Source organism: Peromyscus leucopus, chromosome 7 (genome assembly GCF_004664715.2).
Source record: "Peromyscus leucopus breed LL Stock chromosome 7, UCI_PerLeu_2.1, whole genome shotgun sequence".
In the NCBI taxonomy this organism is placed as follows: domain Eukaryota; kingdom Metazoa; phylum Chordata; class Mammalia; order Rodentia; family Cricetidae; genus Peromyscus; species Peromyscus leucopus.
The window spans coordinates 2,454,164-2,481,537 of record NC_051069.1 but is presented as its reverse complement, the minus strand read 5'-3'; the positions used below and the strand labels follow the sequence as shown (position 1 = coordinate 2,481,537).

Sequence of the window (27,374 nt, the reverse complement as noted above, 5' to 3'; positions counted from 1 at the left end):
TTATGTACTGTCAACATACAACGGTACAGAGCATACATGCCCTTTAAAAAAATATTCAGGCCAGGGAGTGGACTCAGCAGGTAAAGATAGCTGCGGCCAAGGTGGAAGACCTGAGTTTCATCTCGAGGACCCACAGGGCGGAAGGAGAGAACCAACCCCTGAAAGTTGCCCTGAGACCTCCACTCCTGTACCATGGTGAGTGTAGCACACACAAACACACACCCACATAAATATAAATAATATGCAATAAAAAGATTTAAAATATATTCCGTATTTGAGAGAAACTCCTCTTTCTGTTTTTAAAGCTTTTTAGCATTACATTTTGTTTACATTTTATTTATTATCATGTGTGTATGTATGATGCAGGGCCACAAGTATGCATGTGTACAGAAGTCTGTTCTAGTTTGCTTTTCTGTTTTTGTTTTTCGAGACAGGGTTTCTCTGTGTAGTTTTGGTGCCTGTCCTGGATCTCACTTTGTAGACCAGGCTGGTCTTGAACTCATGGAGATCCGCCTGGCTCTGCCTCCCGAGTGCTGGGATTAAAGGCGTGTGCCACCGCCGCCCGGCTTCTGGTTTGCTTTTCTATTGCTGTGATAAGCACCCTGACCAAAAGCAACTTGGGGAGGAAGGGTTTATGTGACTTACACTTCTAGTTCACAGGCCATCATCAGGGAAGCTGGGGCAGGAAATGAAGCAGAAACCACGGAGGGATGCTGTTTACAGGCTTGCTTTCTCTCAGACGCTCTGCCAACTTTCTTATATAGCCCTGGCCCACCTGCCCAGGGATGGCACCACCTATGATGGGCTGTGTCCTCCCACATCAATTAGCAGATAGGAAAATCCCCCTAGAATGTCCAGTTTGATGAAGGCATTTCCTTTTCAGTTGAGGTTTTCTTTTCCAATGTTTGTCAAGTTGATAGCCAGGTAATCATCAGGAGGTTAGAGGCCAAGTTTCAGGAGTCAGTTCTCTCCTTCCTATGGGTTCTAGGGATCAAACTCAGGTTGTCAGGTCTGCGTGGCAAGTCCTTACACTTGCTGAGACACCTCATCAGTACCACAGTACCTTTTTTTCTAAAGACATGGTTCTTGTTTGTTTGTTTGTTTTGAAGACGTATTTTATTTTTAATCATTGACATGTGTATTTATATATGGGTTCATGTGTGAGTGCAGGTACCCTCAGAATCCAGAAGGGGGAGTCAGGTTCCCTGGAGCTGGAGTTATAGGTAGTTGTGAGTCACCTGATGGAAGGGCTGGGAACTGAACTTGGGTCCTTGGCAAGAGCAGCAAGTGCTCTTAACCACTGAGTCATCTCTCCAGCCCCAAGTCCTGCTTTTTAAAAATTTATTTGAAGCCAGGCAGTGGTGTCACATGCCTTTAATCTCAGCACTCAGGGGGCAGAGGCAGGGGGAACTCTGAGTTTGAGGTCAGCCTGGTCTACAAAGCAAGTTCTAGGACAGCCAGAGCTGTTACACAGAGAAACCCCATCTTGAAAAAAATAAATAGAATAAAATTTTACTGGATGTGCATGGGTGATTAGCCTGCATGCATGTCTGTACCATATATGTACCTGGGTCCCAAGAAGGCCAGAAGAGGAAATTGGGTCCCCTGGAGCTGGAGTTACAGGCAGTTGTGAGCCACTAAATATAGGAGCTGGGAACAAAACTCAGATCCTCTGAAGAACAGCAAGTGATCTTAACCACTGAGCATCTCTCCATCCCTAAGTCAATGTCTTTATAGACTGGTCCTGATCATCATTTCCTGACACTATGCTCATACTTCCCAGTTTTTCAATCAAAAAAGGAAGTGGGGGGCCTAAAGGCAGGTACTTGTAACCTCAGCCTCGCAGAACACTGAGGCAGGAGAGCCCTGGAGTCTAAGAGATCAGGACTAGCAAGAGCAGCAGAGTGAGACCATCTCTATGGAAACCAGAGGAAACTGAAGTAAAACAGGAGAGGACTAAAGCTGAGAAGTCACGGGAGCCAGGACAGTATAAAATCCCAGACAGGATTTTAGTTTTCAGTCCTTTCACGTGTTATAATGTACCTTTTAATCTGTCACAGTTCAAAATGTAAAAGTGCACGGATCTATCCATTTTATATAATTTGGAGTAAAATTTACTACTTTAGAAGCTTAGAATTGTTACAGCTGTTGTACTAGTGACCCCTTTCCCTGGCTGCAACCAAAGTAATACAAGGCTGGAAGGGTTTTTTTTGGCTCACTATGTAAGAAAGGACACAGTCCATGATGGTCGGAAGTCATGGCGGCAGGAGCATGGGGCAGCTGCTCACATTGCCTTTCCACTCAGGAAGCACAGGAAAGGGGACCAGGCTGCAAAACCTCAGTGACCCACCTCCATCAGTGACCCACCTCCATCAGTGACCCACCTCCCTCAGTGACCCACCTCCCTCAGTGACCCACCTCCATCAGTGACCCACCTCCATCAGTGACCCACCTCCCTCAGTGACCCACCTCCATCAGTGACCCACCTCCATCAGTGACCCACCTCCATCAGTGACCCACCTCCCTCAGTGACCCACCTCCCTCAGTGACCCACCTCCATCAGTGACCCACCTCCCTCAGTGACCCACCTCCCTCAGTGACCCACCTCCCTCAGTGACCCACCTCCCTCAGTGACCCACCTCCATCAGTGACCCACCTCCATCAGTGACCCACCTCCATCAGTGACCCACCTCCATCAGTGACCCACCTCCATCAGTGACCCACCTCCATCAGTGACCCACCTCCCTCAGTGACCCACCTCCCTCAGTGACCCACCTCCTCAGTGACCCACCTCCATCGACCCACCTCCATCAGTGACCCACCTCCATCAGTGAGGCTCCATCAGTGACCCACCTCCATCAGTGACCCACCTCCATCAGTGAGGCTCCATCAGTGACCCACCTCCCCTCAGTGACCCACCTCCCTCAGTGAGGCTCCATCTCCTAAACATTTCACAACCTTACATATGGCGCCCCCAGCTGGACACCAAGTGTTCCACAGGGGTGGGGGAGGTGGGGGGTGGGGAGGATGGAGGGGATGGGGAGTGGGGACGATGGGGAATGGGGGGGGGGTATTTCCCAAGCAAACCAACCAGCTGCTTGTAGAATCCCACTGTTGGTAAAATCGTAGCTCATCTGTTACTCTTTAGTGAAGCATTCCTCTTGGGAGAAACAACCAATAACTTTGTGGTGTTTGACTTTATTTTGGGATTCCTTTGAATATGATAAAAGAGGCCTTCTCCTGTTGGTGGCAGCCTTGGTCTATTTGCATTCACACAGACATCACCCAAGAAAGCCTCTTAGGCACCTTTCCCGAATAGCCTCAGGACAATCAGGCATGGAAGGGACACTCCTTTGCCCGACTAGCCAAGGTCCCCCTGTATCACCATCTTTATCAGCCCACAGTACTGCTGAAGTTTGTTCATTCAGGGTGACACTTGCTGCCTTAGCGGGACTAGTGGATTGTGGGTGGTGTGGCTTGGGAGAGGGGTATGAGTGCAAACCCCAGGGACAGGGAAGTGTGCTCCCTGAAATGTAAAATAGTCGAAGCAAAGGACATCCTTAGGTGTACAAATGTGGTGAATGCTCAGCATCTGTGGTGGCAGCTTCTGCTGAGAGCCTGGCAAGCTCCAGTCACTACTCCAGTTGTGTGTGGTGTGTGTGTGGTCTGTGTGTGCGTGTGTGTCACACGCATATATAGTCAAAGGAGAAAGCAATAATCTGGAAGCCATGTTATCAACATGCTAAGCACCAGCAATAAGAAATGTTCTAATTAAAATGTTCTGATCAAGGCTAGAGAGATGGCTCAGCAGTTAAGAGCACTGACTGCTCTTCCAGAGGTCCTGAGTTCAATTCCCAGCACCCACATGGTGCCTCACAACCATCTGTAGTGGGATCTGATGCCCTCTTCTGGCATAAAGTTGATAGAGCGCTCATATACATAAAATAAATAAATTAATTTTTTTTAAAAAAATGTTCTAATCAAAATAAGTCCCAGGCTGGGGTTCTTATCTCCCAGGCTGGGGAGATGGCTCAGAACAGATGTAAAGATGCAGAGTGTGGCAGCATGCTCTTGTAACCCCAGTGCTTGGGAAGGCAGAAACAGAAGAAGCTCTGGTGCTTGCTGGCCACAGTCTAGACTAGTTGGTGAGCTGCAGGCCAATGAGAGGCCCTGTCTCAAAGAAGGTGAATGGTGCTTCTGCAGATGATACCTCTGGTCTCCGCATGCACACACATATACTCAGGCAAGAAAAAAGTAAATTCCTCTGAGTATAATATCCTCTGAGTGAAATATGCCATCCTAAGCACAGGCATGAACGTCCATCTAGTCTAATATATGCAAACACTTATAGGCATGTATACATAAGACACAGACACGTGTAAATACATGACAATGAAGTTGAAATGACGTCACTTCTTACATCTGCTGACATATTTACGGGGGCACGACAATGAACATGAGGTGCCGAGGTCATAGGTTTTGTTTTTCCACTAACGAGATGGACAGAACTAACTGAAGCTTTGCCAAGATACCACATACACTAAGACCGTAGACAGATGCAGTCGGCACATGCTGCATGGCCTAAATCTAGAGTCCCTGTCCTGCCTGACCTCTTCTCAGAAACCGTGACCTCATGGCTTATCTCTTTATCTAAAATGTTCCACATTTGTGTATGTATATATGTATGTGTGTTTGTGTAGACGTCAGAGGACAGCGTGTAGGAGTCTGTTCTTTCCTCCCACCCTGTGGGTCCCAGGGATCGAACTCAGGTCGTCATGCTGGGCAGCAAGCATCTTTACCGGCAAATCCAACTCTCTGGTCCTATTTTCATTTGCTTTTTGATGTGCTGGGATTTGGACCCAAAGTCTCACATGTGTTAGGCGGGCAGGCATTCTACCAGTGAATTCATAGCCTTGCTGTGTGTGTGTGTGTGTTCATGTGAGGGGTACAAACATATGTTCATGTGAATGGAGGTCAGAAGGTAACCTGAGGTGTCTTTTCTCCAGAGCCTTCCATTTCTGTTTTGTTTTCAAGTCAGGGGTCTCCTCTCCTGGAGCTAGCCACATCAGCTAGCCCAGCTTCTCAGCAAGCTCCAGGGTCCCACTTGCCTCTGCCTTCTCAGTGCTGGCCTTACAAATGCATGCCATCACACCCAGCTTTTGTTTGTTTGTTTGTTTGTTTGTTTTTTAAATGTGGGATCTGGAATGAAGCTCGTTTCCTCACGCTTGCCCGGCAACACCTCACTGACCCGGCCATCTTTCCAGCCCTACAGGGTGTGTTAAGGCAGGGACTTGCTAAATTATGTAGACTGGCCTCAAACTCAAGATCCTCTGCCTCGGTGTCCCAGGTAGCTGGGCTCACTGGCGTCCCCCTACCTCTCTTAAATAGGATGTTAGGCTGCAGGGGACCATCTCTGACATCTACAGAGAATGCAGCTGGACAGACACCTGGTCTGAGCACAACCTTCTGGGGCCTGACATGACCTATGACCTGGGTGGTATGATATGACAGGCTAGGACAGTGAGTTGGGCTCTGGAGATCACTCCTACCCTCCCCCGCTTCCTCCCTGAAACTCCAATCTGGAGGCTAAGAGAGCAGTTTCCAAAGAGCTTTGGGCAACCCCGCTGACCTTGTGCAAGCTGAAATTAATGAAGAAGGGACATTTCTGAGCTAAGTGAGGGATGTTGAAATTGATGGAAAGAGCATCCATTTACACAGGGAAAAGCTATGAGGCTCCAAAGGTAGAAAACAGGCTTATTCCTCTGCGATGGTTGGAAGCAGAGTAGCAAAGTCATGTCATTCAGTGGTCCCCAAGGATTTCAGTTCTGTGCAGCATGCAATAAAGCAGTATGGGCAGCACTGACCTTGAAGTCTTCAAGCAGAGATGCCTGACATTCTGCATTTCTAGAAGGTAGTGAAGCGTGAGCTCACTTCAGGAGTAGTTTCCCTTTAAGAAAAATAATGTAGTTTTTGGTGCTTTAAAAAAGACAGGGTTCATTCAATGATTTTGGGTTTGTTTGTTTGTTTGTTTGTTTGTTTTGTTCTTAAAGTGGCTCCAGGCCTGGGGATGTGGCTCAGTTGGTAGGGTGCTTACTTGGCATTCTTGAAGCCCTGGGTTTGATCCCCAGCACCTCACTAATGGAGGATGGTGGCATATACCAGTAACCCTAGCACTGAAGGATGGAGGGTAAGACATTCAGAGCCAGCCTGGGATACAATGAGACGCAGCCTGAGTCAGTCCAGCTGTGGAGTTTCAATGGGTAAAGGCTCTTGCAGAGGTGGGTCTCCAGTCCCCACATGGTGGAAGGCTCTAACCTGTGAGCAACTGTGTGGCCATCACTCTGGCTCCCCCTCCCCCACATATGAACACAAAAACAAATAAAAAGAATCTTAAAGATTCAATAAGAAGGGGCTGGAGAGATAGCTCAGTGGTTAAGAGTATTGACTGCTCTTCCAGAGGACCCGGGTTCAATTCCCAGCACCTATATGGCAGCTCACAACTGTCTGTAGCTCAAGTTTCAGGGGACCTGAAATTTCCCATGGCAAAACACGAATGCACTTTGAAAACAAAAATTCAGGAAGAAAGCAAAACCTTGGGACTGGAGAGATGGCTAGTGGCTAAGAGCACTTGTTCCTCCAGAGGACCTGCGCTCAGTTCCCAGCACCCAGATGGTGCCTCACAACCATCTGGAACTCCAGCTCAGAGACTCTGATGCTCTCTTCCAACCTCTGCAAGCAACAGGCACACACATGGTACACATTCATACATGCAGGCAAAACACTTGTAAAATTAAGTCCAAAATTTTTTCTTAAAAAAAAAGCAAAAACTGACAGTGAAGGAGAAGAAGAAAAGCAAGGTATAGACACAGCGGGACTGGAGAGGGGGCTCAGCAGTTAAAGCACCTGCTGCTCTTCCAAAGGACCTGGGTTCAGTTCCCAGCTCCCAAGTCAGGTGGCTCACAGCTGTCTGTGACCCGAGCTCCAGGGAATCGCGATCCCTCTTCTGGCCTCCACAGGCACCCATACATATAAATAAATAAATTTTCAGGGGCTGGAGAGATGGCTCAGGGGTTAAGAGCACTGGCTGCTCTTCCAGAGGACCGGGGTTCGATTCCCAGCATCCAGTTCCAGTTCCAGGGGACTTGACAGCCTCACACAGACATATATGCAGGCAAAACACCAATGCACATAAAAATAAATAAATTTTGAAACATAAATAAATAAATTTTCTACACAGAATGGATCCAAGAGGCTTGGCCATTTGCAACACTTACCTCTGTATTAGGAGGCCGGATGAGATTATTATTATTTACTACTTCTAAACACTGGAGAAGGGTGGGTGTGTAGGTTGGTGGTAGAATGCTAGACTTTTATCTGGAGTATTGTTTGATCTCCAGAGTCAGAAAATAATGAGAAGAATATGACAATAGTGATGAAGGTAATAATAATAAAGAAACACGTAGAGAAAGACCAGGTTTAATATATATATATATATAATATATATATGGGCATGGTGACACACCTTTAATCCCAGCATGCAGGAGGCAGAGGCAGGGGGATCTCTGTGAGTTTGAGGCCAGCCTGGTCTACAGAGTGAGTTCCAGGACAGCCAGGGTTGTTGCACAGACAAATCCTGTCTTGAAAAACAAAAACAACATCAACTGGGGGAAAAAAAGGAAGAAAACTCATATTGGTTTAAATCAGAACACGGTATAACTAGGATGGTAAAAGGTCTCAGTGGCTAACAGAGTTTGTCGTCAGTTCTGAGGACCTGAGTGTGATGCTCAAGGTCCACGTGGCGGGAGGAGAGAGCTGACTCACTTGGGTTGTTCTCAGACTTCCATGCTCACACCATGGCACGTGAGGGCACACACTCATCCGTGTGTGTGCACACACTCAGATAAGCACAAATGCACTTTACTTTCAACATATGTATACATTTCCATACATTTCTTTCAATAGTTACTACATATTACATTGTCCTACTGAAATTCTATTCAACATCACACTTTCAAATCATCATCCAAATATTTAGGGGAAGAACAATGTATAAAGTTGAGTTAAACTTTTTATGCAGTTTTTTTCAAAGGTTTATTTATTTCATAGTGTTCTGTCTGCATGTATGCCTGCAGGCCAGAAGAGGGCACCAGATCTCATTACAGATGGTTGGGAGCCACCCTGTGGTTGCTGGGAATTGAACTCAGGACCTCTGGAAGAGCAGCCAGTGCTCTAAACCACTGAGCCATCTCTCCAGCCCACAGTTGTGATTCTTATTTCCTTTAGTTTTCTGTGGTGCTGGTGATCCATCCCTCATGCATTCCAAGCATACACTTCTCTGTTCAGATGTTCCCTACGTCCACATGTGTAATCCTTATTAGATTTCAAAAAAGGTCTCTAGTGGCTCAGGCTGGCCTTGAACTTCCTGTGCAGCTAGGACGAGCTTGAATTTGTAACCTGTCTGTCTCCACTTCCCAGTGTATACTCTGGGATTACAGGAGTATACCACCACACCCAGTTTATATGATGCTGGAGACTGAGCTAGGTAAGTACTACATCAACTACATCCCCAGCCCTGGAATCCTTGTGTTCCATAAAAACCAATAATTTTCCCCAGGAGCCTGGGTTTGGAGAGGGTCGGGGTTTTCTAAGCATGCTTCTGTTCCCCCAGGCCTGTATTCTGGAAGCCTTCCTCCTGAGGACTCTGCTGCTGAAGGAACATAGTCCGTGAGACAAGAGCTGAGCTGCAGAGCCGGGTGGATCTGTGGATCTGCTGCAGCATTTGCTTGGACGAGATACTTCAAACTTTCTCAATTTCGTTTTCATTTGAGACCGTGCCTCTCTGTGCCACCCTGGTCTGGTCTCACCCTGTAGACCCGGCTGGCCTTGAACTCTCCGAGATTTATGTGCCTCTGTCATCTCAGTGTGGGGATGAAAAGCCAGCTCAGTTTAGGTTTCTTGACTTCTAATGGAACTGACAAGGTTGTAGGGAAGATTAAGCACGATCCTGCTGATACCTCACAAACTTAACCAGAGACACCCGTGAAGACAGAAATGGGGTGGGGGGATTAAACAGGACAGTCCCCATGATGTGACAAGCCTGTTTCCTTAGCTCCTGTTGCAGACTTTCCCCTAATGATTTTTTTTTCTTAACTTTGTCGTGAATGCCTGTGGAGTATTCTTTCATGCTATTGCCATGGAAACTAGTTTTCTTGCCTGATCTTATTTTCTGGCTGGCTATTTTATCCTTCCCCCTAAATGTATTAGTGAGAATTGTTTTTAAAATCAGTATTTATTCATATAATATATTTTCATATAAAATTTATTTTTGTCATTGGGTAGTGGCGGCGGCGGTGCATGCCTTTAATCCCAACATTTAGGAGGCAGAGGCAGGTGGATCTCTGTGAGTTCAAGACCAGCAGGATCTACAGAGGGAATTCCAGGACAGCCAGGACTGCTTCACAGAGAAACCCTGTCTCAAAAAACCAAACCAAACAAAACAAGTAATATTTTTTCCGTTGCATTCAGGCTCAGCTACAGTGCAGTTAATCATGCTAAGGTGTGACTGGGGCTCTTATCTGAACAGCACCATCATATGTCTGGGCGGGGAGGGGGGATGGGAAGGGGGGATGGGAGAGGAGAGGGGGAAGGGGGGACAGACAGATGACACACGACGATACACATTTACCCGAACAGTGTCACCATGTGTCTGGAGTAAGTTTTACAGTCAGGAAAGAGGCTACCAAGCTCCCAAGGCTTTGGGTGAGAATGAAATTCCCGGGGCTGGCTGTGTGGGTTGCTCATGCGTGGAGTACTTATGACCATGACCTGTTCTGTAGCACCACACAACAGAAGTCTGACAGTGTATTTATTTCTGAGGTTTCTGAAAAACAGATACATGTCAGGAAAACTATTCATTTTAAAAGTTGTGTTGGTGGTTGGTGGTTGGTGGTTGGTGGTGGCACACGCCTTTAATCCCAGCATTCAAGAGGCAGGCAGATCTCTGTGAGTTCAAGGCCAGCCTGGTCTAGAGAGGCTAGGACAGTTAGTTCTGTAACACAGAGGAACCTCTGTCTTGAAAAACAAAACAAATCAAAAACAAAAGTTGTGTTGTTGGTTAGTTATTTGTCAACTCTGACCAAGCTAAGGTCATCTGAGGAGAGGGACCCCCGCTTGAGAAAATGTTTCTGTAAGACGGGCTTGTAATCAAGTCTGTGGGGGCACTTTGTTGACCAATGATTGATTTGGGAGGGCCTGGGATGGCCCCGCCCACTGGGGGCGGTGCCACCCCTTGGCAAGTGGTCCTGGGTTGTAGGAGAAAGCAGGCTGAAGCAAGCCGTGACGAACAAGACAGGAAGCAGCACTCCTCCACGTCCTTCCAGGTTCCTGACTTGAGTTGCTGCCTGCCTTGCCTTCTTTATAGACTTCAACTGTAAGCTGAAATAAACCTTTTTCTCCACAGGTTGCTTTAGCCACGGTGTTTTGTCACAGCAAAAGAACACACTAGAACAAAAGTCAGGCTTTTCGAGACAGTTTCTCTGTGTAGCTTTGCGCCTTTCCTGGAACTCACTCTGTAGCCCAAGCTGGCCTTGAACTCACAGAGATCCGCCTGCCTCTGCCTCCCGAGTGCTGGGATTAAAGGTGTGCGCCCCCACCGCCCAGCTGATTTCTAAAACCTTTAAGATTCATTAGAATGTTTAACACGTCTGTATGTGTCTGTGTTGCCTGCCGTTTGTGTGCAGTACCCACAGAAGCCACAAGAGGGCACTGGGTCCCCTGGAGATGGAGTTACAGGCAGCTCGAGTTGCCTGACGCTGGTGCTGGGAAATGATCTTTGGTCACCTGGAAAAGCAGGAAACATTCCTAACTGCTGAGCCATCTCTCCAGCCCCAAAGATAAAGAGTCTTAAAAACATAATTTGAGACCAGACATACGTGATCGTTCAATGGATAAAGGCATTTGTTGCCAGGTTGGACAGCCTGAATTCCATCCCTGAGACCCACATGATGGAAGGAGAGAACCGGTTCCTGAAAGCTGACTCTTCTCTCTCTCTCTCTCTCTCTCTCTCTCTCTCTCTCTCTCTCTCTCTCTCTCTCTCTCTCTCTCTCTCTCTCTCTCTCTCTCTCTCTTTCTCTCTCTCTCTCTCTCTCTCTCTCTCTCTCTCTCTCTCTCTCGCTCTCTCTCTCGCTCTCTCTCTCTCATGCACACACTCGCAAATGTAATTTCAAAAGAAATTCATTATATTAAAGCAAAAAAGTTAGAAGAAAAAAATAACTTGGTGAAAGATCTGGAGTTTCTATATAATCTCTCATTCAAACTAAACTAAGGCTTTTGAGTAAGAAAGGCACCATTGATAAATTTATCTAAAGCGTGTAGTTTCATCACTTGGGAGGCTGAGGTAGGTCTGTTGTCTGAGATGAGGAGGTCAAGGCCAGTCTCAGGACATAGTGCGACCCTCACCCCCACCACAGAGAAATCAAAAGTAAGTGAAGAAAAGGCACAGACTGGGGGTCCCCAAGTCAAACCAAAGCTGGTGACCACAGTAGCCCAAACTGACACTGGGCCTCCCTGAGTGGAGCGGTCCCAAGGGGATCCTTGGTGAAATTAGCCGCTGGATCACATGATCACATATGGTTGATTCTACACTCAAACAGAGACAAAGGCCCAGACAGCCATGATGAAGGAGACCAAGAGGAACCTTGGTCACATTGGGCCATCAGAGCACTCCTGAAATGTCACAAAAGCTCAAGCATCGGTACCCACAACTCTACATGCAATTTAGAGGCTACGCCTCCTAATCTTACTCGATGTGGGGGGGTTTGGGGGGAGTGAGGAAATCAATCGCCTCTGTAGACCATGTTCCCATGTGTTTAATTTCACACTCATGTCAGAATGTTTTATAACTGAGGGAATTGAAGCTCTGAAAAATTAAGACTTTACCATCAATTACAAGTTGAAGTTTATATGCCAGTTGGTTTAGTTTTATATATATTACAGGCTGGAGGGATAACTCAGTTGAAAGAGTGCTTGCCAGCATGCACGAGACCCTGAGATCCATCCCCTCGAATCACATAACTGGGTGTGCTATTGCACACAGAAGGATCAGAAGTTCAAGATCGCCAGGCGGCGGTGGCGCACGCCTTTAGTCCCAACACTCTGGAGACAGAGGCAGGCAGATTTCTGTGAGTTCGAGGCCAGCCTGGTCTACAGAGCGAGATCCAGGACAGGTACTAAAACTACACAGAGAAACCCTGTCTCGAAGAAAAAAAAAAAAGTTCAAGATCATCCTGGGTTATATAGGCATGTTTGGGGCCAGCCTGGGTTTCACGAGACCTTGTCTCAAGAAGACAAACTAAAATCTAGAAAAGGATGATGCAAAGCTCTCTTTGTCTTTTTTTTTTTTTTTTTTTTTAAGACAACAGTTCCACATAGCCCAGACTGGCTTCAAATTCACTACGTAGCTGAGGATAACCTTTAACTCCTGATCCTTCTGCCTCTATATCCCAAATATAGTATATGGTATAACAGGCATGGACCACTTCACACAGTTTGTGATACACTGCATCTTGAACCCAGGGCTCAGGCAGGTTTGCCACCCACTGAGCTATATCCCTAGCCCCTAAAAATTTTTTTAAATTGCTTAAAAAAAAAAAACCCCTCCATTAGTAGGGAAAAAAAAACCCTCAAATAATAATAAAATTGACAATTAGTCTCAAGGCTTTTGTTGTTGTTGTTGTTTTCAAGACAAGGTTTACCCTGTGTAGCTTTGCACTTTCTGGAACTCATTCTGTGCCAGGCTGGCTAAACTACAGAGATCGCTGGCTCTCTCGAGTGCTGGGATTAAAGGTGTGTGCCACCACCCGGCTCAGGCAGTTTTAATCATCCAAATGAATACTCTGATAAGTATGCAGGAGCAGTCTCAGTGGACCAGTAGATTTCAGTCTCATTGTTCAGCTCTAGAGCTGTATGGACAGGGAGGTTCGCTTTCATCTCTCTGTATGCACACTGTATCAAACTCGCAAATTGTAATTTCAAAAGAAATTCATATATTAAAGCAAAAAATTAGAGAAAAAAATAACTTGCGTGAAAGATCTGGAGTTTCTATAAATCTCTCATTCAAACTAAAACTAAGGCTTTTGAGTAAGAAAGGCACCATTATAAATTTATCTAAAGCGTGTAGTTTCATCACTTGGGAGCTGAGGTAGCGTCTGTTGTCTGAATGAGGAGGTCAAGGCCAGTCTCAGGACATAGTGCGACCCTCACCCCCACCACAGAGAAATCAAAAGTAAGTGAAGAAAAGGCACAGACTGGGGGTCCCCAAGTTCAAACCAAAGCTGGTGACCACAGTAGCCCAAACTGACACTGGGCCTCCCTGAGTGGAGCGGTCCCAAGGGATCCTTGGTGAAATTAGCCGCTGGATCACATGATCACATATGGTTGATTCTACACTCAAAACAGAGACAAAGGCCCAGACAGCCATGATGAAGGAGACCAAGAGGAACCTTGTCACATTGGCCATCAGAGCACTCCTGAAATGTCACAAAAGCTCAAAGCATCGGTACCCACAACTCTACATGCAATTTAGAGGCTACGCCTCCTAATCTTACTCGATGTGGGGGTTTGGGGGAGTGAGGAAATCAATCGCCTCTGTAGACCCATGTTCCCATGTGTTTAATTTCACACTCATGTCAGAATGTTTTATAACTGAGGGAATTGAAGCTCTGAAAAATTAAGACTTTACCATTCAATTACAAGTTGAAGTTTTATATGCCAGTTGGTTTAGTTTTATATATATTACAGGCTGGAGGATAACTCAGTTGAAAGAGTGCTTGCCAGCATGCACGAGACCCTGAGATCCATTCCCCTCGAATCACATAACTGGGTGTGCTATTGCACACAGAAGGATCAGAAGTTCAAGATCGCCAGGCGGCGGTGGCGCACGCCTTTAGTCCCAACACTCTGGAGACAGAGGCAGGCAGATTTCTGTGAGTTCGAGGCCAGCCTGGTCTACAGAGCGAGATCCAGGACAGGTACTAAAACTACACAGAGAAACCCTGTCTCGAAGAAAAAAAAAAAAGTTCAAGATCATCCTGGGTTATATAGGCATGTTTGGGGCCAGCCTGGGTTTCACGAGACCTTGTCTCAAGAAGACAAACTAAAATCTAGAAAAGGATGATGCAAAGCTCTCTTTGTCTTTTTTTTTTTTTTTTTTTAAGACAACAGTTCCACATAGCCCAGACTGGCTTCAAATTCACTACGTAGCTGAGGATAACCTTTAACTCCTGATCCTTCTGCCTCTATATCCCAAATATAGTATATGGTATAACAGGCATGGACCACTTCACACAGTTTGTGATACACTGCATCTTGAACCCAGGGCTCAGGCAGGTTTGCCACCCACTGAGCTATATCCCTAGCCCCTAAAAATTTTTTTAAATTGCTTAAAAAAAAAAAACCCCTCCATTAGTAGGGAAAAAAAAACCCTCAAATAATAATAAAATTGACAATTAGTCTCAAGCCTTTTGTTGTTGTTGTTTTTCAAGACAAGGTTTACCCTGTGTAGCTTTGCACCTTTCCTGGAACTCATTCTGTAGCCCAGGCTGGCCTCAAACTCACAGAGATCCGCCTGGCTCTGCCTCCCGAGTGCTGGGATTAAAGGTGTGTGCCACCACCACCCGGCTTCAAGGCAGTTTTTAATACATCCCAAATGAATAGACTACTGATAAGTAATGCCCCAATATTAATACAGGAGAATTTTTGGGTTCAAGATCAGCCTGGACCAGATAGATGATAGATAGATAGATAGATAGATAGATAGATAGATAGATAGATAGATAGATAGATGATAGATAGATAGACAGACAGGTAGAGAGATTTTCAGCTTCTCATTGTACTCAGCTCCTAATGAGGCTGTCCCATGGACAGGATGGTACCTCAGGCATGTATCATTATTTTGAACCTAAAACCTGGTGTTCCTCGTGTTCTTTGAAAGCTCAGCTTTTCCCTTTGGCAATCTCTGCTCTTGAGTTCTTAAACTGCCTTCTACTTCTCTGAAGGTGGCACACCCCTGTGACATAAGGAGTCAGGTCTGGGCGCAGAGGCCACACCTGGTGTGTCGAGGCTTGACAGGTTCTGAGCTGTTTCCTGTCATTTCGTCCTGAGCGTGTGGCCGTTTCTTGTACAAACCTTTGGTCTCTTCTTCTTCTCTTCATTTTCGCTTCCAATTCTATTTTGTTTGTTTTTTTTGTCCTAATGGCTCTCATTCTTACCCGGGCTGGCCTGGACCTCCTGGGCTGAAGCAATCCTCCTGCCTCAGCTTCCAGAATACCTGAACACGTGTGCACCACTATACCCTGCTCTTGTTTTGAGTGTGTATGTGTGGGGGTGGGCATGTGGACACACATGTAGAAGCCAGAGCCATTTACTTTTGAAAGAAATATTTGAATTACTTTATTTTATGTGAAGGATTGTTTTGCCTGCATGTATCTATGTGTAGCACATGCACACAGTGCCCCAAGAGGTCAGAAGAGGTTGTCAAATGCCTTGGGATTGGAGTAGTAAGTGGTTCTAAGCCATCACATTGGTCCTAGACACGAAATTCTGGTCCTCTGGAAGAGCAGCCAGTGATCTTAACTACTGAGCCATCCCATCAGGTCCCCACCCCTTGAGATAGGGTTTCTCATTGGCCTGGAGCTCGCTGAGTAGGCTGGCTGGCCAGTGAACTGAGAGCCTTTCTGCCTGTCTCTGCCTCCCCAACATCCCAGGACACCTTTGCTTGTTTTCACCTTGGATTTAATCTAACTCAGGTCCACACACTGGCAAAGCACGTAGGTCCTCCAGCTCCACGTGCACCATCCCCAACTATTGCTTGTTATTATGCCAAAGCATAAAGCCCGCAAAGGTCCGGGGTAGTTGTGCCTCTAGTGTCTGGCTTATCTCCTGTGGAAGGAATTCAGTCCCTTGTTACCCTAACAGTGGGAATAGTTACAAAAATTCAGACAACATGACCACCTTTCAAATTTGTGTTGGGATAAAGTCACGTGCTGCCAGGCCTGACCACCTGAGTTCAATCCCTGGGACCCCCATGGTGGAAGGAGAGAATCAGGTCCCACAAGCTGTCTGATGAATTCCACACAGGTTGTCCTCCGAACGTCACACATGTTCAGAGGCATGCATGCACCCTGTATTTTATTTTAAGAATTGATGTAATTCACATACCATACATAAGATTGTTTGAAAAAGGTACAATTCAGTCGTTTTGGGTATAGTCACAGTTTTACTGGCATCATCAGTACCTCCGGGACATCCTTGGACCACCCCTCCCAAGACAAAGCTCCTTTGTTCCGTTAGCAGTCTCTCCACACTCCATCCTCCGCCCCACAAGAAGCCAAGGGCTGCTACTCTCTCCCTCTGTGGGTTCCTACCTACCGCTGTCCCACACATGGAATTGTGCTTTGTGAACTTTGGCCCTGACCTTTCGCTTAACTACTTTTCCCAGGTCCTTCTCTCTTGCAGGGTGTATCAGCCATTTACTCTCTTTCCTGGCTTGGTCATAGTCCTCTGTAAGGTATGCACCACGTTAAAACAAACAAACAAACAAACAAACCGCAAAACCCTTCCTAGCCAAGATTTTTTGACTATCGCGACCCTAGGTTCCTAGATTCACGTGAAGGGTGACGATCAAATCTCACGATTTTCTGTACCTTGGAACTTTCGGGCTCTTCTTCCTCGGACACTGGGAGGGCAGCCCCGGTGGTGACCCTGCGAGTATACTTCCTCAGCTCTCTCTACACAAGGCACCAGACTCCCTAATCCTGTTGAGGAATCTGCGTCCCCTTCTCTCCTAGGCTACCTGGTTTCCTGAAACCGGACACCGCAGAGGACAGAGCTCTCTCTATTCTTGTTTCCCAAGGAAATTAATTCAGGTATAAAGAACGGGTGGAGGAAATATTTTCGACTTTCCTTACGATCCAGAAAGGAAAAAAAAAAAAAAAAAAAAAAAAAAAAAAAAAAAAAAAAAAGGATTTCCTTTGGACTGCGGCCACGATTCTGATCTTTTATGCAGATAAAGTATTTCTTTAAAAAAAAAAAAAAAAAAAAAAAACTTCTAGGAAAATCATGCGACTTGGGAGCTAAATCGATGTTAAGTTTCTCCTTAAAGGGAAGAGACACGTGAGCAGTTTCCTAGTCTCCCCGAGCGTTTTCATCCCCTCGGTTTGGGGGTGTTTCCCTGGGGACGACTAGGACAGCGGCAGCCGGCTCTGCTAGCTAGTGAGGCCGCAGGACTACAGGATCCAGAGTCCTTTGGAAACTTGTAGTTCCACGCTCGTTGGTTACCTCGGCTTCCCTGAGGAGTGACGCTGTGAAAACAAACTCTGATTGGTCCGGCCTGGGCTGAATTCTCCATTTATGGACAGATTGCCCGGCCCGAGCCCAGGCTGAGCCAGAAAAGAGTTCGGAGTAAGTGTTAGGAGAAAGAGGGTCCAGGCAGGGCAGCTGGACAAGCAGTCCCGCGGAGCGCATCGGGTGCATCTCTAGACAGCTGGGGATCGCCAGGTCCGAGTGTGCACCAGGTCTGCTAAGTCTTGCCTCACCTAGCGTCTCGGATCCCGCCTGGATGGAGTCCTATCTGGGTTTCCATTGGCTCCTGTGAGTTCTTGGGTGTCTGGAGCTTGTTTTTTTGGCGAAGGGAACCAACTTTTGAAGTTCGCCCAGGAGACTGCGTTCCAACCCCAGTGCCTAGGCAGCGGGACCCGGCGGAGGCGCGACCGCGGCGGGAGTCACCATGGTGAGTTGGCTGCGCCGCGTCCCTGGACGCCTGACCCTGGGATGGGGCAGGAAGCCCCGGAGCGGGGCACCTACCTTGGGCACGCTGCCCAGGCCAGGGGGTGGAGAAGGTGGACGCGGGAGTATGCACTTCTGGAGCGCCGATTTCCTGCTGTTTGCTGCAAACCCGGTCTTGGCGGGGAAGAAGGACTGAGGCGGACAGGGAAAACTCTCTGAAGTGGCTTTCCGCGCCGGGAAAGTTTTGGTGGCAGTGTGGCTGTGGCTGGCAGCTGTCGGAAGCCAGGGCGTGAGCCCATCTGTTTTCACCGACACAGCCACGGGACGGGGACCCTTTTCTCCTTCAAGGAAGGTTGGGGGGGGGCACGCCTGTGTCCCTCGGGTCCCCTCCCCTGGGCGGGCACCAGCGTGAACTCCTTGGCCGGCTGATCCCCGCAGCTGTCCCCCTGGCATCGGGGAGGACCCGGGCAGCCCCGTCTGCACTGATGATGGGCCGCGCGCCTGCACAAAGGCGGGTTACAGGCGGGGGCGCCAGGTACCGCGGAGCACCTGGCGGTGGCCCGAGCTGCAGGGACCCTGTGACGATGGCGCACAGCGGCAGCCACGCTGGCCCGCAGCCCAGGCCCGTAGGGTCCCTGTGTGGGGTAAACACCTCCTGCTGAGGGCCCCACCCGGTCCCCAGCTCCAGAGGACCGCCACCCTGCTTCACACGCCACAAGTCCCCGAGAGCGTCCCTGGTTTTTTTCTTTCCTCGCTTGGCATTTAGGGAGTGTGTGGCGTGTACTGCCTCTCTCTAACTCATTTGAGATTTTTGTCGCTCCCCGGAGGAGTCCCTGGCCCAGCCACTCTCCTTTCTCAGTCCCAATAACCTTAGCTACATCCCCTGGGCTTTGCTGTGGTGTAGCTTTACTTCAGAAGGACAAAAGAATAGATTGTATTTTGGCCAGTCCACCAGGACCAAAAGGAAAAAAGTTTTTTACACTTAAAAAGTTTCTAAAAGGCTTCAAAGTTTCCACACTTGCTTCTCGGTGGAGGAACTTGTCCTCCTGGCTTCGTCGTTGTTTACTGACGGTGAGGGTGAAGGTGAAGCCTCGCGCAGCGCTCGCTGGCTTGGGAAATCTGTATCCCAGGTCCCAGCGCCAAGCATCAGCGGCACAGGCCGGGCAGAGCCCACGTTAGTTTAGACGCAGCCCCTGCCCGGGCGCTGTTTATTCAAAAGGGTGATTTAAAACAAAGGAAACCTTTAAAAGGCATCCTGGCCCCAAGCTTTTACTTTTTACATAGTTCAAAATGATGTCACCTTTTGCTCCCGAGAGAGAATACTTCATTTATAAATACGCTTCCTCCTTCAGTTTTGAGGTTTCAGAAGTCAGTTCACGCTCCGTGTACCCTGAGCTGCGGTTGGGTGCAGTTTGGGGGTGTGTGTGTCTCTGACCACTTGAACTTGAGCAGTATGATAGTCCTGGTGCCTAAGAATTGCTATAATTACTTTCCATGGTTCAATATTTCTAAAAAAAAAAAAAAAAAATCAATGCGTTTATGTCAAGGACTAAAAAGAATTTCACTGAACCTAACTGTGTATGTGGTACCTTGAGAAAATGAACTTCCTTTGTTAAACTCACTTTTTTTTTTTTCTGGGTAGATCCCCAATTAGTCTGTGTCATTTCCAGAGACGTGGGAAAACACGCTCAGTTTAGCTCCTTGCAGCTGGAGTAGCTAGTTGATCCCATCGGATGTGGAGGAGGTGTGTCTTAGAGTCATTTTCATGCCTGTGTAGACAGGGTATAGTCACCTCCTGTGGGCTCCCTGCCATCAGCACAGATGGGCATGTTAAGGGCCACTAGGAGGCTATCTGTACTTCAGATATGGATGCCTGGGCCACAATTCACTACTCAGAAAAGCTGAAGCAGCTGCCCGTCCTGAAATAGATGTGCCATGGACAGAACTCTGGTGTCTAGAGTCCTTTGGACAGAAATTAAAGGGGTTGTTTCTTCCAGGACTTGAAAGTTTGAGTGGGCTTATCAGCTGTGTGGAGTTGCCTGAGAACAGAGTACCCACATCTCGGATAGTTAGGAGCCCAGTGAGATGTCGTTTTATGTAAGAGTCTAAGGCTGATGGAATTGTCTCTCATTTGTTGCCTGCCGTTAATCCTCAGTGTCAAGAAGGGATGGCCATTACTGTGGGTGGCCAGATAGACAGAGCACAGGCCCTTGGCCATGCCGCAGGAAGAACACCTGTACTGTGAACTCTTCTTCCTGTGGGTGCGCCTATTTGTTTGCAATCCTCTCAGCTCTGCTATCTAGGCTAGCAGGTATAGGGTGGGCCATTCCTTGGTGGAGATCATGATGTGGACAACGTAAGTATGATGCACAGAGCACAGTTCCCTCTGGCGCAGGTTGCCTAGGCAGCTGAAGACCACTTCTGTACATGTGCAACCTTCTTCCTTGTTTGTGTCCACTAATAAGAAAAGTAACTGAATGAAGCTGTGTGTTGTGTTTCGTGTCTAGAGAAGAATTACTGGGACGATCTGAGAGCTAGTTAGGTGATAGAGGAGAAGCAGCTGTACAGGTGCAGCCGCCATGAGGGAATGTAGACTTGTGTACTGTGTGATTGCCTAAGCCCCTATGAGCTGTTCCGTTAGTAGAGTAACTAGTAAGAAGAGAGAGAGAGAGAGAGAGAGAGAGAGAGAGAGAGAGAGAGCGCTTTTCAGGGAGGCCTGGGAGCGAATTAGACTGTCTGTACCTAAGGCCCTATGACTTCCGGGGTGTGTGACCTCATGATGAAAATTCACTTCAGATTCATGAATACCATGTACAGCTCACTTCTCCCTCATGAATGCTAACTATGGGATACTAGCTCATCTTGGGAAACCCAGACTCTATTACCAGGCCATCGTTATTGTTACCCCTTTCATTAGGAGACTTGAAGAGGTGGAAAAAAAAAAAACCCAAAACAAACTCATCCCCATACGTCATCGTATCTGGGTGGGTGTTGATTAGAAGAGTCTACAAATCTCCTGTTGGCTCTAATAAATAGCAGTGTATGGCCTCCTTCATGGACTCTGGCTTTGTCGTCTGTGACAAGAAAGTTCCGTTGGTGGCCATGGTCTGTTTGCTGTGTGATAGAATAAAACCTATGTATGTGAGTCTGCTTTCTATTTTGGCCCCAGAAAGTATGATTCATGGGGTTTCTGTGAACCAAGTTTGCAGAGGTGACTGAGTAAGTCTCACTTGGCCATCATTGTCTTTGCAAGGGTCTAAGCTATTGTCCCTTTTCTTTACTGCTTATTATACCTCAGGCACTAGCAGGTGTAGCACACACAAACACAGCACTGATTGGTTTATTTATTTTGGTGGGATGTGATTTCTCTGTGTAGCCTTGGCTGTCCTGGATCTTGCTCTGTAGACCAGGATGGCCTCGAACTCAGAGATCTGCCTGCCTCTGCCTCCTGAGTGCTGGGATCAAAGGTGTGGACCACCACATCTAGCTGCAGCACTAACTTGTAACTTAGGGATCTGGTAGACAGCTGACCCTGGGTAAGTTAGGTTCCCCAGGTTAGAGGCTGGTGTGTATTTAATAAGCCTGGAATCCATTTGGAAGGTTTTCAGGGAAGTCAATCTAGTTCGTTTCCATTAATTATTTATCAGATTCCAGAAGTCCCCTGGCCAAAATGATACAATTCAGCTAAACTGGAGAGGAGGGGGTCAGTTTGATGGCCAAGGGAAGGTTAAGGAAAAGGCTGGTTGAGAATGCTTCTCCGTCAGGGTGAGTGCAGTGAGCAGCCAGTCTAGGACTTCCTCTCTTGGCGGAGAAGCCCAGTTAGGCATTGGATGGACAGAGATGAGGCATGGGAAGGTGAAGGCCATCCGGTCCCTATCTCTGCTGAGGATTCCACTGGTAGGAACTCCAGTGACTCTGGAGGCCAAGACACAATCTGTCTTCTGGAGAATAAACAAGGACCACATGTCCCCTGGTTCCACTGGCCATGTTACCAGGCTGTCTTGTTGTAGACAAGCAGCACTCTAGATCTCTTGCTGGCACTGCTCATTTGTAAGCTCCCTGATGGTCGCGGAAAGGCCAAGCATGCTCATCTGTGGGTCATCTGCTTGCAGCTGCTACGAGCTCAGTGTGGTGTCCCGGGAACCACAATGCTTCCTTCCTCCATCTACTTGCTAGCCAGAAGGTCTGAACGGCAGCTGCATACCCGGCAATGATGTCAGTGGGCTGTATCCACACCTTCCTTCTCCTGAGGCCTCGCAAGAGAAGGAAGGCACTTGCCTGGCATCTTGTACCTGCAGAATCTGGCGGCTTACACAGGGAAAACCCCCATGCCACTGCTAATTGGAGCTGTCGGGAGCTGTGAAGATGGCTGGCGTGTGAGTGGCCAGGCTGCACTTTCAGCTTCTCTTGTTACCCTTCACCCCTCTGTTTCGGCAAAGGGCCCCAGATCCCGATGCTGCACGACAACCCTTACTCCTCGCCCCTTCCCAAGCACAGGAACTTGAGGTGTGTTTCAAGAGTTCTCCTTCAGGTTAGAGAGCAAGCATCTGTAAGCATTTTAGGAACCACAGATTCCTCGGCTCCCGGTGTGTCGTGAAGTCACGTGAGACTAAAGACCAAGTAGTGCTTCTCAGCTACTGGTGAGAGAGGACTAGGGTCCCAGTGCTTGGCAAGGACATGTGGAAGCTTTTTATCAGCATCTCTGTTCAACTGTCCTAATGCTGTGACCCTTTAATACAGCTCCTCATGTTGTGGTGACCCCCCCTCCAGTCATAAAATTATTTTTGTTGCTACTGTTACAAATCATAATATAAATGTTTTTGCAGATAGAGGGTTGGTGGAAGGGTCACGACCCACAGGTTGAGAACCACTGCATTATAGGCCTGTGATATAACATGCAGAAATATTTTGAAACATCTAAACAACTGTAAGATGCTCTAGACCTCACAATGGGATATGTAGGTACATTCAGTCATGCTTTTCCAGATTTGAATTTGAGTAATTTATATATTATATATTAATTTATTATTATATAATATATACAATATTTAATATATATTGAAGGGTGTTTTGCCTGTATGTATGTCTGTGTACCATGTCCATGTCCATGCCTGGTGCCTGAGAAGGCAAGCAGAGGGCATCAGAGGCTTTGGAACTGGAGTTACAGATGGCTGTGAGCCATACTATGTGGATGCTGGGAACCAAACCTGGGTCTTCTGCAAGAGCAACCAATGCTCCTAACTGCTAAGTCATCTCTCCAGACCCATTATTTGCAGGGGTGTGTGTGTGTGTGTGTGTGTGTGTGTGTGTGTGTGTGTATTATATATAGTTAACACGTATTTGACAAAGATGCAGCAACTTATATGTGATTAATTTTTCTCAATAGTGTTTTTTTCCTTTTTTTTTTTTTTTCTAAACAGGATCTTAATATGTAGCTCTGGCTGTCCCTGTCCTAGAATTTACTTTGTAGACCAGGCTGGCCTTGAACTCCTAGAGATCTGCCTGCCTCTACCTCCTGAGTGCTGGGATTAAAGGTGTGTGCCACCACTGCTTGGCTTATTTTATTTTCTGTTGATTATTTTTGCAGTGCTGAGGATCCACCCAGTGTATACAGGACGAGCACAGTATCGCCCAACCACATCCCTAGACCCTGATATTTTTATTTCCCACTTTGCTTGGACTTGACATTTACAGAGCAAATAAGAGGTTAAAGGTTAAATGCCAATGGTATTAAAAATAAACATCTTAGCCCTTTAAGCTCATTCTGTAATAATAGCAAGCAAACCATGTTCTGAATTTTGTGCTGCAGAATTTATTTTGGCATAGCCAGGAGTTTTTTGGTCATCCTAGCAGAATTTTTTTTTAACATATTTTTTTGACAGTTTTATCAAGACAAGCAGAATTTACAGATCGCTTCCTAAAATAATAGCACTGGCTTTGACAAGCCCTGGGCCTTTAACTGTATGTCTACATGGACTTGGCCTTCACTTCTGAGGTCCCGCCTTCAGAACAGCAGCATTGTCATCATTCAGAGCCATTTCAGTTTTGTTTTTTTAATTTTTCTCCTTCCACTTTTATCTCTGTGTGTACATGCGTCCGTAGAGGGTGAAAGGCCACTTGCAGGAGTCAGTTCTTTCTTTCTGCTGTGTGGGTCCTAGCGATCAGACTCAGGTTGTCGGGTCTGGGAGTGTCTGTCCCTGCCTGTTCAGCTTCTGGCCAGCCCTTCAGGCAGGCACTTTGAATGGTCACTTACGAGCTACAGAAAAAAGGCCATTTTTAATAGAACCTTCCTTTCTGACCTGAAATACTACTGGCCATGTGACTGCCATCCTACTCACAGGGCTCTGGGCCCGGTCCCTCTCAGCTTTCTCTTTTCTGCCTCTGAGGAGGGGACACACACCCTCCTGTGGGTGTGCAGTTTTGTGTAGAGCAGGCCGTGGAGGATGAGAGGCAGGTAGATCCCTCTCCCTAAGAATTAAATATAACAGCAGTGCGAAGGTAGTCCTTGATCTCTTGGGTATTTAGAATTCTGACGTGTATTAACATTCACTTGTACCTACCAGTCGTACACGGCATTGTAGAGAGAAAAAGCGTAGGGCGCCCTCTAGAATGCCCAAAAAGAGCTTAAGATTTCTGTCTTAAACTTTCACAGAGAGAGGGGGCCCTGGGGAGACATTCAGTGGATAAGGAGCTTGCGTGCAGACATCAAGACCTGAGCTCAGCTCCCCAGCACCCATGGAAGAGCCTGGTATGGCAGCATTGGTGTGTGTGTGGGGGGGCAGGTCTTAGGGGTTCACTGGCTGGCCAGTCTAGCTGAAACATGAAGCTCCAATTTGAGTGAAAAGACCATGTTTCAAAAAATAAGGTGGAGTAACTAAGATATCCCTACATCTATTTCTGGCCTCTCCATGTGCCCACACAATGCACACACAACACACACAACACACACAACACACACACACACACAATGCACACACACACACACACACACACAATGCACACACGAAATAAAAACAAAGGAGCCCAATCCTTCATAGAGTAGTCTGGGACTGGGGATGCAGAATGTTTGCCCTGCATGCCTGCATCTGATTCTCAGCACCACATAGGCCTGGTGTGCTGGTGCATGCCTAGAATTCCAGAACTCAGGTGGTGGATGGACGTGGTGATACAGTTCTGCGGGAGGGAGCCCAAGGCTCATCTTTGGCTGTGTAGGGGATTTGAGGCCAATCTGGAATACACGAAACTCTATTTCAAAGAGCAAGGAGCAGGGCTGGAGAAGGAGTCGGCCATCCAGTTGAATGACTTTGGAAGGCTCTGGGTTTGGGCTGAGCTGGTGGCCGAGCACACAAATTTTCTTGATCTCAGTCTAAGAAGGGGATGGATTAGAATCTTATTTTCTCAACAGTCTAGACATAACCAAGATAGTTTAGTTTCTGAGCCCTTTCAGGAAGGCCCACTTGAGGATGAAAGCTTGTTATTTTTGATTCATTGCCCCTTAAACTGTAAAAGATTATAAGAAATAAAGTCTGAAGCAATCTCTGGTAATACCATTGCCCTGCAACACAGTAATTATTTTATGTCTTTGGGTTTCCTTCCAATCTATTCTAACACACGCTGTTTTTATGCCGTTGTAATTAAGAAGCAAATATATCACTCATGCTCTGTATTTTTTTCCCCATTTATTTTATAAATCCTTCACCTTGGTAGACATATTCATGGTTTTTGCTAGTGGAATAATAATTCCATGTAGCCTGATAGCCAAACCTAAATCACAACTGTAGAAAAATCAACCCCATAAATGTGTACATGGAAAAGTTGTCCTATGCCGGGTGGTGGTGGCGGCGGCGGCGGCGGCGGCGGCGGCGGTGGCGCATGCCTTTAATCCCAGCACTTAGGAGGCAGAGGCAGGTGGATCTCTGTGAGTTCGAGGCCAGCCTGGGCTACAGAGTGAGTTCCAGGAAAGGCGCACAGCTACACAGAGAAACCCTGTCTTGAAAACAAAACAAAACAAGAAAAGTTGTCCTGGCATTCACTACAACTGCCGTTGTGATAGGCTGCTCATTTTTCTGTGACTCTGGGGATGGGGAGCCCCCTTTTTGGTGTATGTACAGTTGGAACAGGCTTGGGGTATACATACTCTCATATCCCTAGGTTCTGACCTCCAAATGTGTGTTGATGATGTGGAAGCTCACCCCTTTGTCCCCCAATCCTGCCACCACCTACAGGGTGGCACAAGACAAGACTTTCAGTTTCTTCTGCAAGTCTCAGCTGAGAGATGCCTTAAACATAGTTTTGGGGGTGGGGGGCGGAGGCTGAGATCTAGATGTAAGAATTGGTGAGAGAATGGAGAGAAGCTGAGTCCCTCGGCTGAAACTCTCACTGATCCTGCAGGCCCTACAAGCAATGGAGGATGACGGTGGCCTGCCTAGGCTTGGCTGTCATTGGTGTCAAGGTCTTCTACCCCGATTACCAGGTCCTGTGGCCTTCCCCGTAGCTGAAAAGGAATGTGTGACCCTTGATGTAGGGAAGATCCTGGTGGGGCACTCAGTTGAGGGCTGAGTAGTTGCCACTCCGTCACTGTCTGAACAAATGCCAGTTGTTTCAGGGATGCAGGGACAGGCATCTGGGAGCAGAGCCAGCCTCCCTCTGCCTTTTATTTCCTCCCAGGTGCCTTGTTCCGGGGTTCAGCTCTGTCTGTTTTACCATGCTGGTACCTGCTGCTGGTGTTCCTTGGAGTCCTTCCTCTTCCTCTTAGCCTCTGGAGCCTCCTCTACAATAGTCGAGGGGCAGGCAGAAGGCCAGCCAGGGTACAGTGGCCGCTGGCGTTGCCTTTGAGTCTGGGTTCTCTAGTAGGCTTTGTTCTCTGAGTCTCTCCACCAAAGCTGCTTCCTCCCTGTCTTCCTGCTCCTGTTCCTGCCCTTGCTTTAAAGACAGTCTGTGCAGCCGCAGCTACCACAGCAAGTCTGTTCCTTCAGGCTCTTCCACTGGCAGCCTGGCAGCCTAGGTCCAGTTTTCCAGCACATTCGCGTGGTTCTCTGTGTCCTCTTTCTTGATCTCTGAAGCTTCCACTCCAGGAACTTGCTTGCAAGTTCATCATGGCTCCCTGGTGATAGTCTGTTTCTTTGGGGTCTAGAAAGTGATCTCTGCCAGGATGCAGGTGCACTAGATGATCTGTTCATTCCAAGCCACATCCTTGAGGGTCCCGAGCATCTTCCCTGACAGATGGGCTTTCCATGTGCCTTACGCCTTTTGTTGAAGGGGACCATCAATTACACCAGGTACTGGCCCATCTTTTTTGGGGGAAGGGGTGGGAGTTGCTTGTTCTTTTGGTTTTTTGAGTCAGGGTTTCTCTGTGTAGCCCTGGCTGTCCTGTAGACCAGGCTGGCCTTGAACTCAGAGATCCACCTGCCTCTGTCTCCTGAGTGCTGGGATTAAAGACGTGCGCCACCACTACCTGGCTTGGCCCACCTTTTTGATAGTCTTGGATTGGAAATCTTCAGGAGTCAGGTCTAATGACAAACACTTATTTACAATTTCTTCCTTTCATTATCTTGCCCTCCTATTCATTTCTAAAACCCCAGAGAGCTGGTCCA

At 47.4% G+C, this 27,374-nt stretch overlaps 1 protein-coding gene across 1 annotated transcript in view; it reads left to right on the top strand.

Moving 5' to 3' along the window:
* Nucleotides 1–17,413: 17,413 nt before the first annotated feature.
* The window catches only part of Myo1e (myosin IE), a 202,002-nt gene continuing 192,041 nt past the window's right edge, over nucleotides 17,414–27,374 (top strand). The window contains exon 1 of the mRNA XM_028865833.2: nucleotides 17,414–17,785. Within this exon, the coding sequence (XP_028721666.1) occupies nucleotides 17,783–17,785 (3 nt within the window). The 5' untranslated portion in view covers nucleotides 17,414–17,782. The remainder of the gene's footprint in view (nucleotides 17,786–27,374) is intronic.